This window comes from Gopherus flavomarginatus, chromosome 15 (genome assembly GCF_025201925.1).
Source record: "Gopherus flavomarginatus isolate rGopFla2 chromosome 15, rGopFla2.mat.asm, whole genome shotgun sequence".
In the NCBI taxonomy this organism is placed as follows: Eukaryota; Metazoa; Chordata; order Testudines; family Testudinidae; genus Gopherus; species Gopherus flavomarginatus.
In genome coordinates this window covers 4,736,533-4,751,986 of record NC_066631.1, presented here as the reverse complement: position 1 = coordinate 4,751,986, position 15,454 = coordinate 4,736,533, and the positions used below count along the sequence as shown (strand labels likewise).

General features: G+C 54.0%; 1 protein-coding gene across 1 annotated transcript in view; it reads left to right on the top strand.

The window, feature by feature from the left end:
- The window catches only part of POLE (DNA polymerase epsilon, catalytic subunit), a 34,647-nt gene that overhangs the window by 1,201 nt on the left and 17,992 nt on the right, over positions 1–15,454 (top strand). The window contains exons 3-20 of the mRNA XM_050923675.1: positions 53–194; positions 576–656; positions 982–1,089; positions 1,578–1,688; positions 1,933–2,018; positions 2,772–2,891; positions 3,684–3,816; positions 4,461–4,574; positions 5,262–5,474; positions 6,705–6,812; positions 7,255–7,383; positions 7,686–7,788; positions 7,918–8,064; positions 8,925–9,070; positions 10,440–10,588; positions 11,033–11,125; positions 11,370–11,514; positions 12,555–12,712. Coding sequence (XP_050779632.1) covers positions 53–194; positions 576–656; positions 982–1,089; positions 1,578–1,688; positions 1,933–2,018; positions 2,772–2,891; positions 3,684–3,816; positions 4,461–4,574; positions 5,262–5,474; positions 6,705–6,812; positions 7,255–7,383; positions 7,686–7,788; positions 7,918–8,064; positions 8,925–9,070; positions 10,440–10,588; positions 11,033–11,125; positions 11,370–11,514; positions 12,555–12,712 — 2,286 coding nt within the window. The remainder of the gene's footprint in view (positions 1–52; positions 195–575; positions 657–981; positions 1,090–1,577; positions 1,689–1,932; positions 2,019–2,771; positions 2,892–3,683; positions 3,817–4,460; positions 4,575–5,261; positions 5,475–6,704; positions 6,813–7,254; positions 7,384–7,685; positions 7,789–7,917; positions 8,065–8,924; positions 9,071–10,439; positions 10,589–11,032; positions 11,126–11,369; positions 11,515–12,554; positions 12,713–15,454) is intronic.

Here is a 15,454-nt window from a genome sequence, read left to right as displayed (position 1 = left end):
CTGAGTCTGAGACTTGTGCATTTAAACCATCCCTCTCCCCTGTGCCTTGCAGTGCTCTGATCGGTGGCAGCCTGACCATGGATGATGAGGGGCCCTCGAAGAAGACTGTCAACCAGATGGACAACATAGTGGACATGCGGGAGTACGATGTGCCGTACCACATTCGCCTGTCCATCGACCTGAAGATTCATGTGGTGAGTGAAGAAGCCAGGAGGGGGGTAGCACGTTTGTTCTAGCGCTGTGCCCTTGAGGGGCAGAGGTGATGGAAATTTTGTGTCTCATTCATCAAGAGTCTCCATGGCGATGAGTCAGTCTCTGTGATGTAGGCGATTACTGTTAGTCCTGTTTCTCAGCTGTGGAAACCGAGGCACAGCAACTAAGTGGCCTGCCCAAGGCCACAACTTGATCCACTGACAGAACTGGGATCCTTAACACCCAGCCCCCTGCTCTAGCCGCTTAGCCCATGCTGCCCTTCTTTCAGATGGCCTGTATTAGGTGTCAGTTCAACACCCAGCACATGGTATTGGGAGATGCCGTGTTAACGCAGCTCCTCTGATTCTCTCCTGCTGCGACAGGCTCATTGGTACAATGTCCGTTATCGGGGCAGCATCTACCCTCCGGAAATCACTCGCCGAGACGACCTGGTGGAGCGACCGGTGAGTGCTCCAATTAGGGTGGGGCAGTCTGTGCCTCTCCTGCGTGGCTGGTTATTCTCTGCTTGAAGTTGGCTTCCACCAGTGAAATGGTGAGGTTTTCCCAAATGTGGCTGGTCTTGTACCACAGGCTGCAGAGGGATCATGGTGCAACGTTACAGGATGGGTTCAAGGTAGTGGCTTGGGTTGATTAGGAGGTGATGTGATCAAGCAGTGTTCCTGCCTCACTTCACTTGGTTGGCACATTATCTCTGCCTGCACTAACCTGGAATCATGTTGTCTGGATCCAGGCTCCCATGCTGACCTTGAGGTGTTGGGTCTCTTTCAGGATCCTGTTGTACTGGCCTTTGACATTGAAACCACCAAGCTCCCCCTGAAGTTCCCTGATGCAGAGACAGACCAGATCATGATGATCTCCTACATGATTGATGGCCAGGTAACTGTCCAGCCAGGGCTGCTGCCTCCACACACTCCAGCAGCAGAGCCAGGCTCCAAGCCCACCCGTGACTTCAGCCAACTTGCCTCCTTTTTGTCTCATTGCATGTTGCTTAGTGTCTATGGAATGGCTCAGGGTGTGAAACTAATATCTACGCCAGAGACTGCAGGGTTCCTAAGGGCTTTCCTTTCAGTCTTCTCTTACAAAGCCTTGCACTCCTCCCATCTGGGGCTAGGGGACCCCCCTCTTTGGATAAGCAGCAATACGTGGGAGAATGTGAGGAAATCCAGGGCTCTCCACCATTGTCTCCTCCCAGTCCCTCAAGCCTGATGACAGACACAGGTCCTTGTCGTCCAAAACAATCGGTGATGCACCACTAGCGTCTTCAGCCCCAAGGACTGGCCAAGCTGGCTCTGTGGAGCGCTCCCCAAGTACCTTGCACCTGTGGTGCACGCGTTCACTAACCCTTCTCCTTTGCTTCCTCCTAGGGCTACCTGATCACAAACAGGGAGATCGTCTCTGAGGATATTGAAGATTTTGAGTTTACTCCGAAGCCGGAGTACGAGGGTCCCTTTTGCGTCTTCAACGAGCCGGATGAGGTGAGTAGATTCGGTTTGGAAGATGAGATTCAAATTGCTACCCGTCATCCACCCAGGTCTAGGCAGGCCAGAGAGAGTTTGCTGCTTCCTTTGGGGATTAAAATGTGATCATAGTGTCGGTCACAACACATGAACAGGTTTTGTTTCCTGTGTTTAGTCACACTAGAGCAGATCAGGTTCTGCGAGAAGGAGAGCAGAGGGTTGGTTACGTTATATCCACATCTCACCTTTCTCTTAAATCCAGGCCCATTTAATCCAGAGGTGGTTTGAACATGTCCAGGAGACCAAACCCACCATCATGGTCACTTACAATGGGGACTTCTTTGACTGGTAAGGATGGAAGTGGAAACCATAGGGCAAAAGTCAGCTGGGGGCAGGAGCAGGCACTAGACCATGTGTCCCTTCTTCATTTCCAAGGAGTCACAAGGTGACTGTGCAAGGCTGTTCTGATCCATGTTGAGTATTCAGCCACTCTGTGTCTGGAACACCCTCTCTGATGAGCTCTTTCTCCATGCTGGGGGACAGATCAAAGCCAGTGGGTCCCAGACTGCAGAGCCCTGCGATGTGGGGGAGGTGGGGTGCAGAGCTGCCTCTCTCAGGCTCCTGCCTTTGAAGCAGTGACCTTGAACATTCCAATCTAGTTAGTTCTGGCTTTCCAAGCCCTGCTCTGCCATCTGCACAGCTGCATCTTGTCTCTGGTGTAAATACCATCGTGTTTATGTGCTGCTGCTCCCCAAACTGGTGGGGCAGTGAACAGAGAGGAGATGACGAAAACTGCAGAGTGACCTGGGGGAGAAGCGCAGTGGGCGGCTCTAGGCAGCTTGGGTTGGCTGATCTTTGAGTCCTACATTCAGATCCAGAACGTCACTGAGTAGCTGTGCCCATCCTCTGCGTAACGCTGTGCCAAGGGGACTCTTTGGGTCCATACTCAGAATGGTAGCCGGGATGGGAAGGGGGCAGAGAGGAGCTCTGGCTTACATGGTCTGTAAAGGAAGCCAGGTTTGAAAGCACTTCTCCAGGGGAGGAGGGGTGAAGGTGCCTGTGTTTGTGTCCCCTCTGTACTATGCTCCGCCTTCTCCCCAGGCCCTTTGTGGAAGCCAGAGCAGCAGTGCATGGAATGAATATGTACCAAGAGATCGGATTCCAGAAGGACAGCCAAGGGGAGTACAAAGCCTCCCAGTGCATCCACATGGACTGTCTAAGGTACCAGACGCTGCCTCTTTTCTGTGCACCTGTGGCTCTGGGTTTGTAAAGTGCCTGTTCCTGGAGGAGCGTGGGCACTGGCCAGTGAGCTGCCCCTTGGCAGACGTTGCTCGCTGGCTTCATGCATGGTGCCTCGTGGCATTGGTGGGTCAGTCCGTTATTTGGCTGTTCCATGTCCAGTGCTGGGTATGCTAGGGCCTGGGTAGTGCAGCAAGCTAAGGCCTGGACCTGGCAACTCAGGAGTTATCTGCTAGTGCTCTGGCTTGGCTTGGCTGACAAGTCCCAGAGGGGTTGGTCTTAGCCCATTGCCTAGCAGGCAGGTGATGACATTTCAGCCTGTAGTCTGAGCTCCAGCACCCAGGAGAGGCGGAGGAGGGGCATTTGTGCAGCGAGGCAAATCCTCCACAGAGAGCTGAAACGGAAGCGAGTGTTTTAGTCGGTCCAGTTCTATGGGACGGATCCACAGTTTGGATAACCACTCTCCTCCTGCTGGCAGTCCCAGGGTCCCGTCCCCTTCACTCAGGGATTTAAAGTAGGAGAGCTGAGATGTGCTGGGACTAGGGGGTGGGTTAAGAGTCGCAGAGGATGCAGATGAGCAGGATTGAGGGCACTGGCAGAGATACCCAGCCCCTCCCCACACTAGGGCTGGCTCCTGGTACCTTGAACGAAGGCTATGCCCCCTCTCCCCACTTTCTGAGTAATCAAGGTGCTGCCCGTGTGGTTCAGGGTTTCCTGGGGCAGGGTGGCTCATGGCTTCTGTTCACAGGCTGGTGCTCTGGTTCCTTTCCCCAGGTGGGTGAAGAGAGACAGTTACCTCCCCGTGGGAAGCCACAACCTGAAAGCAGCAGCCAAAGCAAAGCTGGGTTACGACCCAGTGGAGCTGGACCCCGAAGAGATGTGCCGGATGGCTACAGAAGAGCCTCAGGTACTCTCTGCTCTGCAGCCTCTGGACCCAGTGGTCAGGAGACAGGCTCCAGGAAGCCACTGATCGTTTAGGCTAGTTCTGGGTGGGGATAAATGCCTTCGGTTAATGCAGTGGGCATGGAAGGATGCTGGAGTGTCACTTTGGCCTCCTCTGTTTCTGGCAGCCTTGGATGGGGTTCCCATGTAATCAGCAGAGCCTGCCCGAGGCGGGGTGAGGGATCCTTCCTGGTGCTGTCATGTTGATTTCACTAACAGAGGACCTCTCACTTGTCTACAGCGAGTGAAGCACTTGTGCTGTAGAAGTGCTGTGCAATGCTTCACTCCCACTACAGCTGGGGGAGGCTCCGTGTACACATGGACAGGGTGGGGCATCAGCAATAGGGCATTCGCGTGGACAGGAAGCAGCTCTCCACTCCCAGCACTATTGGGCATATGGGCAGTTACGTGGCAAGTGGCCCTTTCCCCCGTCCCCTCTGAGCATACAGCTCGTAGACAGCCTTTACTGTCTGTGACTGCCTGTTGCCCGCATCCCCCCTGGGCTGTGGTGCGTGCAGCGGGGAACAGGCATGGGGCAGGCGTCGCTCTGCTAGACTCCTGTGCTGAGCTCCACTTGAACTAATCCAGCTCTTTGCTGTTTCCCATCAGACGCTGGCCACTTACTCGGTGTCTGATGCTGTTGCTACCTACTACATGTACATGAAGTACGTGCACCCGTTCATCTTCGCCCTGTGCACCATCATCCCTATGGAGCCCGACGAGGTGAGTGCTCAGGAGCCAGAGCCCGGGCTGGGCTGAGTGCTCTGTGTCAGTGGAATGTGGCCGTGCTGGCAGAGGGTCCCCCTTGCCAAGGGGCTGAGGCATGAGAGTAGACTTGGGGGGGAAGGGGCATGTCTGTCAGTAGGGTCTGTGGCTCTTGCAGGGCTCAGACGTGCTGACACTGGCAGCTCCCAGTGACTTCAGCTGGAGTTCTGTGCGCTCAGGACGTCTGCAGATCAGGCTCCCACCAGTGTTACCCAGGGCTCTGGGCATTTACCCAGTAGAGGGCACTCTCCTGGGCTAGATTCACTCAGGGAGCTGTGGGGGAGCTGTCTGTGCTAGCAATTTTGAGGAAGTCTCCCCCGTTGCACTAATACTGGTGACGATGGGAGCGCTGGGAGATGCGGCATGGACAAGTTCACACCACATAGGCCTGCAGGGCAGCAGTGTCAGTGCCAATGCAACAGCCACAGCTCCCTCACCGTCACTAGTATAGGTGCAGTATGCGAGGCTCTCCTAAGGGCAGGGTGTTCTTTGCTCCCCACTGTTATCACAAGTTGGGTGTTGCCAAGCCAAGCACCTTGTCTCGCTGACACGGTGCTGTGACAGGGCTGGCTCCCCCGAGTTCCTGCATGACTCAGTCTCCGCCGTGTGTCCTGACACCAATTCCCCCCACATCTCTCCCTGCAGGTGCTACGGAAAGGCTCAGGGACGCTGTGCGAGGCGCTGCTCATGGTCCAGGCCTATCACGCCAACATCATCTTCCCCAATAAGCAGGAGCAGGAGTTCAACAAGCTCACAGAGGATGGGCATGTGCTAGACTCGGAGACCTATGTCGGGGGCCATGTGGAGGCGCTAGAGTCAGGGGTCTTCCGCAGCGACATCCCCTGCCGCTTTAAAATGGTGCGAGCCTAGGTCTGATCTCCCCTCCCCACATCTGTGGGGTGGGGAGGGGTGTAGAGAGCCCATCTCGTCCCCCCCCAATAGTAGTTACTTTCCCCTGTGTTTTCTGTTGTGCTGGGATCCTCTGACTCTGGGCTCCTGAATCCAGACATAGCTCGGACGGGCAAAAACCTTTCCCCAGCTGGAACTAACAACCAGCCAAGCCAAAAGAAATGCCAGGATCTGAGACTTCGACGTCGGAGAGTTCCCTGGACTCAGCCGCCCTGGTAGGGAAGGCCCTGCCTTCCTCTCTGTCAAGATCACACACAGCCTCCTGCCTTCTCTCCTGCTTCAGCTATGCCTCTCCTTGCTTTGTCTCTCACCCATTCCCAAATGGGTGCTGCTTTCTGCAGCACTCCCTGCGCCCACCCCCCCTTTCCACCTTCAGCACCTCCCTGCAGTCCTGAGTGCACACCGCTCACTGTGTGTTCACTGGGCTTTTAGAGGGTAAGTTCCTTGGGGACGGGGGTTGGTGTAACAAGCTGTGTATGCATCCAGTGCTGTGGAATAGGCCAGCCCAAGAACGATTGTTCCTGCCGCAGAGATAGGGCGGCACAGGCTGAATATAAGAGGTGACCCTTGAGTGCTGGAGCTGAGCCTTGGGTGCTTGAGACAGCGAGGGTGTACTAGGAGCTGGCGGCTAGGTCAGCTTTGTCCCAAGTGAAACGCTGGTGTGTGGGTGTGCTCGTAATCCTTGGAGTGTGGCTTTCCAGCTGTGGGGCGCCTTCTGTTTCATGCCAGCCTTGTGCTGCCCAGACCGTATGGCAGTTGTAGAGCCCTGTAGGGAAATGCCGGATCTGCCTGGAGGCTCTGGCTGCATCTGTGTCTAGGATGCACAGTGCCTGCCAAGGGTCTGCTGGTGACCTACACTGCTCACAACCTGCTTGTGCCCCCATCTCGTTCAGTGCAGTAAGACCCTGGGATGGATTTTGTCTCCCCATCACAGACAGGCAAATGTGTGGCTCTTACCAAGGGGAGGGAAACACACCCTAGAGTAAGCCCTAGGTTAGTGGGGAGAGTGGCTTGTGTCATGGATGCCTTCCATTGTCCTAGGCCCATCTAAGGCAGGCACAGAAACGGACAGTTTGGGAGGAGTTCGTAGTTGCTTTCTTCCCCCTGGCCAGCAACGGAAGTCGGGTGAGAGGAGCTGGAGACATCCTCATAGTTACTGTCATTCCCATGTCCCCTCAGAACCCTGTTGCCTTCGACTTTCTGCTGCAGCGCGTGGAGAAGACCCTCCGGCATGCCATCGAGGAGGAGGAAGGTTTGCCACTGGATCAAGTCACCAACTTCCAGGAGGTAGCTTGGACCTAGGCCTGGGGTGTGGCACGGCTTGGGGCCTGTAGGGGGCAGTACGTGGAATTTCTCTAGACAAGCCCATCTCCTGTTTGTGTGTGTTAGCATCATATAACCACTCCCCTTTAGCTATTGTTCTTTTCAGCCCTGAGTTCACCACCTTCCCTCCTCCTCCACCTGTGCCTGGCCCCATTCCCTTGTTTGAAATAGTTGACATCAGAAACAGTCTCCTGTGACCGAGGCTAAGGGGAATCAGTGCTGGTGAAGATCAAAATGCAGCTCATTCTAAGCTTCGTGCTCCATTGACTCTTACTCCGGCTCCTCATGCGCTCTGTGGTCATGGGAAGGTTGAGTACCTGTTCCTGTGGAGGGGAGGCCATGCTGCATGCTCGGCTCAATTGCTGATTCATTCCTGTCTGGTTTCTGCCTCTTCCCCTCACCGCAGGTGTGTGATGAAATCAAAGTCAAGCTGAACTCCCTGAAGGACATTCCTAACCGGATCGAGTGTCCTCTCATCTACCATCTAGATGTGGGGGCCATGTACCCCAACATCATCCTTACAAACAGGCTGCAGGTGGGTAGCAGGCTGCCTCCTCCTGGCTTCGCATCCCAGTGGGACGGGCTCAAAGACACTGTCTCCCTCCCAGCCAGCGAGAGCAAACTCCCTGCTCAGGAGGAAGTGCGGAAGCATGGCTGGGCACTGACGCCCAGTCGGGCATTTGGAAGGGCCTGCTATACCTACAGCTGCCAGCGGGTCAGAGGAGAGAAGCCTCTGAGGAGGCAGAGCTCTGAACCCAGTTGTTAGAGGCCTGGGCTGTAGGCCAAGCTGGGGGTAAAGCCAGGTTCTCTGATCTCTCTCTCTCTCTCTCTCTCCAGCCCTCGGCAATGGTGGATGAGGCCACATGCGCTGCCTGTGACTTTAACAAGCCAGGTGCCAATTGCCAGCGCCGGATGACCTGGCAGTGGAGAGGGGAATTCAGTGAGTGTTGCTCTGCTTGCAGAGGTCCCTTTGCTGTGCTACGCTGCAGGGAGACCCTGGAGCCTGGCCTAGGAACAGTCCTCCCCCGACTCCTGCTCAGACGTGCTCATGGCTGTCCTTCCCTTGCAGTGCCCGCGAGCCGCAGCGAGTACCACCGCATCCAGCAGCAGCTGGAGTCAGAGAAGCTGCCCCCGCTCTACCCGGACGGCCCGCCTCGTGCTTTTCACGAGCTGTCCCGTGAGGAACAGGCCAAGTTTGAGAAGAAGCGACTGGCGGGTGAGAACGAGCTTAAAATGACATTTTCTGAACTCTGAGAGCGTGGTACCTTGTGGTTCAGTTTGCTCCATCGGGGTGCTGAAGGGTCACTTCCCCTGGAGATATTTCTCCAGATTAACTCCCCCTGTTTGCTTAGTCCATGCTGGTACAATCTGCGGGCTCTAAGGGATAACACACTGCCAGCTTGTAATGTAGACACTGGCTACGCAGGCACAACTGGCTTTCGCCCTTCCACCTGTCATCATACACCCTACATTACACCCTCCTCTGCCCATGTCCTGAGTGGTCTTGTAACGAGCTGCTTCTTCCTAGCCGCTGAAGTTGGAGTTACGTTGTGTGCCAGGGCAGATCACGTCTGCTCTCAGCAGGCTGTATGCCAGCTCTCTTCTGAGGTCCCCAGTGCGGCTGGGCAGTGAGTTTCTAACCCTTTGGGTTGTGAAGAAAACCTTCCAAGGCTCCCTGCTGTAGTCTGTGGAGAGCGCTCTGGATTCTGTCTGAGGCTTGAACAGCCCCATTCATCTCAGATGAGTTTTAACTCTGAAACCTAATGATGAATAGCAGTGTCAGTACCGTGAGCGTTTTTACTGCTTGGGAGGCACTATTTAGCAAACCCATCACCCTATTCTGGGGCTGTAGGTGGAGCCTGGGTTTGAGGGTGGAGCATGAGAGCACCATCGTTCTTCTTGTATGCCCCCCATCCTGACCCCTGTGTTGGGAGGTGCTGTTTCTCCCTGCTGTTATGGCCTGCCCCATGCAAAACTTAGCTGCTACCGCCATCCTCCTGTGCCCACCAGTTGGGGTGAGCGTCCGTGTGGGCATGCTAGTCTCTGGCTAAGCTGCTTCTGCTCTCTCCGGCACAGATTACTGCCGCAAGGCCTATAAGAAGCTGCACGTCACCAAGGTGGAGGAGCGCATCACCACCATCTGCCAGCGGGAGAACTCATTCTACGTGGACACCGTGCGAGCCTTCAGAGACCGTCGCTACGAGTTCAAGGGCTTGCACAAGGTGTGGCGGTCGGATCTCTCTGCTCTGGGTGTCACTGGGGGAGCCACGAATGCCCTTTTCCTGGAACAGCTGATCTCTGCTTCCAGAAGCTGAGCATGAGCAGCTGTGCTCAGGAGCTCTAAGGCCAGCTTGCTGAATCAGACCCAAGCTCAGAACAGAGACGGGTCCCTCCATGTGGCAGTTCTGGGAGGGCCGAGGGGACTCACCTGGCTCTCCCCACTGATCCATCTTACTCGGTAAGCAGCAGTGGTGAGGCATGAACAGCTCCAAGACCCAATCAGTTGCTACACCAGTGAGCTGAGTGGCTGCATGTTTAGTTCACCTGGGATTTAGCCAACCCTGCACCCAGGCATCCTGTTTCCTTGCCCTGGGTTGAATTTGGGGCAGCACATTTAAACCGAGACAGCTATGAGGTGAGAGGACTGCAGACTAGGGCCGGGCTGGGAGGGGAAGGCTGAGAGCTGGCTGAGGGAGAGGGGGACCCTAAACGTACAAACTGCTCTAAAGGGGACCGGGGTTGGCTCCCCTCCTCCCTGGAGGCAGGGAAATGCTGCAGCAGAGCAAAACAGCAAGAGGAGTTTTCCTGTAGGCCCTGGGATGAGCTGGCCTTGGAGTCCCAGCTACGGGATATGGGGGCTGGGCTGTGGGTGCTCTTCGAAGGGAATGGCCCAGAGATGGGGGCTGGGAATCAAAGCCCATCGATTGGTTTTATTCCCTTTGCTGAGCCGTGCGCTGCCTAAGACGCTGTAGCTCCTTGCTTCAGGCCCAGAAAGCTGCAGCTCAGCTGTCAGCCTCTTGTGTGTCACCGTCCATCCCAACGCCAGTCGGGCCCCCAGCTGGGGGCGGTTGGGACCTGGTGTCCCTAATGCATGTAGGAAAAAACAAAAGACCCTTGAGTCTGTCTCCAGAACGGTTCTGCAAAGACCCAAACCATCTTTTGCTTTGCAGCTTATCTTTAGTAATTGCCTCAGTCCTGCTCCCAGGCATGGGGCTGGGCTAGAAGGCCCTGCCAACCCACGTGGCTCTGCTGTTGGATTTTATCCTGTCTCCTCCCGCTGCGCAGCTTGCTGCCATCTGTGCAGTGAGGTGTGGGCAGAGCTGATCGGAGGCAGCTCGGCTGCTGTGTGACGTCTGTGAGGAGCACGTCCTTCAGAGCCGAGTGTGAAGCAGGAAAGCTCCTCTCCATCTAGCATGAGATCTTGTTCCCTAGGTCCAATGAAAGGAATGTAGAGTCTGCCCAACAGATCCCGAAGCACCCTTGCCATACTGGGGGCTGTTATCTTGGGGAATAACTGGACGCTGCTAATGTCTGTAGTGCCTGGGCAGTAGCATTCTGACCCGTCTGCGGCTGTCTGTCTGTCTCTCTCAGGTGTGGAAGAAGAAGCTGTCTGCTGCCACAGAGATGGGAGATGCCACCGAAGTGAAACGCTGCAAGAACATGGAGATCCTGTACGACTCCTTGCAGCTGGCACATAAGTGTATCCTCAACTCCTTCTACGGCTATGTGATGCGCAAAGGGTGGGTGCTGCCTGCAGCCTTCTCCGATGGGAGCTAGATACACACTCCTCCCTGCCAGACCCCTGCTGGGAGAGGATGCAGGAGGGAGGGTCACTCCTGTGATTCTGCCCCTGCTTCCCCAGCTCCTCGCTGGTTTCCAAGTCTGTGGGTGATCCCTGTACCACTCCCCTTACTGCTGTTCTTATGGCAGCCCGCAGAGGCCAACCCAGAGCAAGACCCCTTGTGCTGGACCCTGAACAACCAGCAATAGACAGTCCCTGCCTGGAAGAGCTTCCAGCCTGACCAGACAAGACACGAGAGGGGAAGGGGATACAACCCATCACTGGGCGTCACTCTCTTGCTCTTGGACCTTCTGTTTTGGGGCTCCTTGCCATACCCTTTTCCCAAAGGTTGGCATGAGCTCGCTGCCAGCTCCTGTTCATACTTGGCCCCTTCCTTCGCCAGGGCCCGCTGGTACTCCATGGAGATGGCCGGGATTGTCTGCTTCACTGGGGCAAACATCATCACCCAAGCCAGGGAGCTGATCGAGCAGATTGGGTAAGTGCCGGAGGGGGTAAACGACCCAGGGCATGGACCTGTGGGAGGACTAGGGGAGAGCCCTTGGCTGCAGGACCACCTCAGTGAGACATGTTGTATGAAGTCTTGTGAATCATGGCCAAGATGCGGGATACAAAGCCACTGCCATCTGTAGGTTCTTCCATCCAGCTGCTTGTGTTAACTGGGCGGGCTCTGCAGAAAGGCCCTGCCCTTCTCTCTGCCAAGCTGTGCTCTCCCTTCCTAGGAGGCCGCTGGAGCTGGACACAGACGGAATCTGGTGCGTCCTTCCCAACAGCTTCCCAGAAAACTTTGTCATCAAATCTACCAATGCAAAGAAGCCCAAGGTGACAATCTCCTATCCTGGTGCCATGCTGAACATCCTGGTGAAGGTAAATCCAGCCCCAGCGTAGACCAGCTGGGATGGGGGTGGAGAGGGAAGGACGGGAGAGGAGACTCCAGCGGACGTGCTCTCCCAAAGGGGAGAGTGATCTTGGCCTTCACCCATGCATGGAGCCAGTGAAGGCTGCTCTGCCTTCGTTGGGAATTACAGGTACTGGGGCCACCCAGACGGCAGCTTCTGTTCCAGTACTGTCTCACCGCGAATGAACAGGCCCTTGGAGCCTCACTTGCTACTTTCCCAGTGCCAGCCTGGGGAGTTGTTAGCACAAGCCTGGCACCTTGAGGGTGGGGAAGAGAGTCCCAGAACCCCACTGCATGGTGCAGATGACAGCTCATAGAGAGGAGGAGCCCAGGATTAGTGAATGCATGTGTGTGCACACGCTCCCTTCAATCTGTGCACGCTGGCTGAGTGGCGTCATGACCCCAGGGACCCGTGCAATACTCTTCGCCTGTCTGCCGTTTGCCAGCGTAGAGCCTGGCTTCAGCGACTGGAGTGCAGCATGCCCACCTCTGCTCCTCGCTCTAACACAGCGGGGCGCTGATGGCTGCCTATACCCCATTACTGCCTCGCTAATGCCTCTGTCAGGACAGCCACTTTAACAAGCTCTCTGCCATCCTCTCCTCCTCTGGTCCAAACCCAGTGCACCCTGCTGCTGTCTGTACAGCCCGCCCCATGCCAGCCCCCTGCTGGCTGGAACCAGAGTGAGGTGTTTTGTAAAGTTTTTATTTTGTGTCCTGCTGAAATACAGATCAGGAGGGAAGGCTCAGTCAGGCATCTCAGCTGGCTGGCAGGTCGATGCTCCACCCTAGGGCCATGGGGAGTGTGGCTTGTCTGTGGGGTGCCAGGCTGGTGCCCATTAGCCTGGTGAGGGAGCAGAGAGTGTTTGCTGTCCTTCCCTGCTCATTTGTGGGAGCAGCGGGTACTTGGGGGTCACTCCTGATGGGTATGTTGGGGGAATGTCCCCCTTTCACCCCACGGATTGTCAAGCCAGCAGTGCAGTGAAGTGGTCCCATGGCGCTGTGTTTACAGGAAGGCTTCACGAATGATCAGTACCAGGAGCTTGTGGACCCAGCTTCGCTCACCTACATTACCCGCTCAGAGAACAGCATCTTCTTTGAAGTGGACGGGCCGTACCTGGCCATGATCCTCCCAGCCTCCAAGGAGGAGGGCAAGAAACTGAAGAAACGGTGAGTGTCACTTTACTCAGAGGGAGGTGAGCAGGTTTGCTAGTTGTGCTCTCCTAGTCTAATGGGGTGTGAAGCAAGCCAGTCCCTGCTTCCTTACCTGCTCAGCGCTGCACAGAACTCAGGAAATGCAACAGTCCAGATTCCAGCTGCAATGTGAATGAGACTGAACTGACTTCACCAGCAGTACAGGGGCGTGAGCCTGGCCTAGGGAGCATCTTCTACTGTTACATTCCTGGGGGTGAACCACAGTTGTCAAACGTGCCAGTAGGCCAGAAGAGTGCCTAGCATTGCTGGGAGGCAGTCTTAGCTCATAGATTTGCTGGCAGAGAGCAGAGATTTTAACTGGGCAGCCTCTATGTTACAGCCACGGAATCTTTTGAGTTATGTTGGACCCTATTCTCCCTTGACTTGCAGCCCAGGCAACCCCACTGAAACCTAGGAGCGTAGGAATGGCCAGATGGGCTTAGACCAGTGACCCATCTGGTCTAGTGTCCTTCAGAGGACAGAGCAAGGAAACTCACAACGTGCAGTTACGAAATACACCTTCCCAGTGAGGAGAGCATGGCTCAGAGCCTTTGGCTTAGATTCCTTCCAATTCCCTGTAACTCTGCTGTTCTCCTGAGCCACACAAATATCTGATCCTTGTTTGAATCCCACTAACCTGGCCCCAGGGATGTGCTGTGGCTGTTCTTCTCCTGGATTTCCCATCTGTCAGCTCAGCAGCAACAACAAGGCCCAAATGATGTCTTTCCACCACTTTGTCTTGTACCGGCTTCATGGTTTTGGTGATCTTTAATCCTCTCTGTTCCGTGTCATTCTTCACCGTGTCTGTCCAATGCATCCTTGGTCTTCCTCTGTTTCTAGTTCCTTGCACTCTGGTACGTATCCCCATGTATGGTATCCTTCCTGAAGTGTCCAAACCGTCATTGTCTTTCTTGAATCTTCTGTAACAGTGTTATTTCTTGCCCTAACCATTTTCTTCTCTTTGTTTGTTTTCTGCAGTTTTCCATTTTCCCCTCAGCCAGTTCATTTCTGCAGTCAAGATTTTTTGTTCATCAGTTTTTCTCATACTCCAGCAGTATTGGCATGAGGGAGCCTCAGATACGTTGACTCTTGCTTTTATCAAAATGTCTTTACCCTTCTGCAAGATATAGAGTTATCCCAATGTGGTAACAGCTAGACAGAGTCGTCTTTTTGTTATCTTCCCAAATCTCATTCTTCAATACTAGTCCTCCAAGGTACACTGTTTGTTCTAGTTCTTTCTCCTCCGAGTTTGATCTTTACCTCTTTCTCTTGTCTTCCAGTCTTCTCTATGCTGATCTTCAATTCAAATGTTCTGCTGTCCCAGTTGACCTCATCACTTATTCTCAATAAATCATCCTAGGTCAATGCTGTGAGTCAGTATCCTCCACGAATTGAAGGCCACGCACTGTCCTACCGTGTAACATGACTCCTCCCATTTCCTCTATCAGTGCTACAACCGTGACTGCATCCAGTACCAAGATCTGATGAGAGCGTCCATCCTTGTCTCACTTCTACAGATTCCCTGCACCATTCCATCTGCTTTTCTGCTCTCACCACACGCAAAAACTTGCTGTGGATGTTTGCTCCATTCTTCATGGATGCCACACGTTCTCATAGCTTGCTATAACCCTCTGCCAAATGCGATCAAGACTCTGAAGTCTGTTGTGGCAGATTTGGCTTTGTTCTAGGTACTTGTCTGATATCTGGCTCATCACAAATAACTGATCTATTGTGCTTCATTCATCCTGGTCGAAATCCAGCCCATTTCTCTGCAAGTGCTGCTTCCATAGACGACTTCGTTCTTGTCTGCAGTGCATTGGGGAATGCTTTCCTGGCACACTCAATGAGCTGATTCTTCATATCAGTCCTATTATCGCTTCTCCCCATTTGCTTGGCTCTTGCTGCGTGTAGACCCATGCCTGGCTTGTGCATCACCTTCACCGTGTGTCCCTTGCCTGCTTGCAGCAGCTCTGAGCTTACGTCGGCACCTTTTTCCTTTTTCAAACTGCCTATCAAGATCTTTCGCTACTTCTAAGAATTCCAGCATCTGTTCTCCCTGGTTTGTGCTGAGGAGCTTCTCCAGGAGGTTTCCGCCATGTGTTCTGCATGTGGTACAGCTCTTCAAAGTGGTCTTTCCATCGCTTACTCTTTGTTTATTCACCCCCAGTTGCTATTCCACACTTGTCTTTCACTGCCGACATCTTCATCTCATCTGTCCCCCTATATTACTAATTTCTCTTGTATTGAAATATAACAGTTGTGTCACATTTCTCTTCGTGGATTCTTCTGTTTCCTTACATTGTTCTCTTCTCCAGTTTCTTTTGTCTCTTTGCTTCCTGTTTTGTGTCTCTGGTCAGCCAATTGTACTCTGCTTTTAAACTTACATCATCCTTTTCATTGTCCGTTAGCTTCCTACGCTTGTCACTGTACTGAAGCATTTCATCTGCTATCCGCCTTTGGCCTTGCACCCAACGCTTATTCACCCACTCTCATAATCCCATTTTGTACGCGGTTCCCACGTCTCTTCAACATTCATTTCTTCTTTTAGCAGGGACATGATGTTTTTCCATATGACGTCTTTTTAGTCTTTCCTGATGTCCAGCTCTTTCAATTTGTCTGCATCATGAATCTTGGATTTTGGCACTTTTTAGATTTCTCTCAGCCTCAACCTCATTGATGCCAGGACTAATTTATGATCTGATCTGATAACAGCCTCAG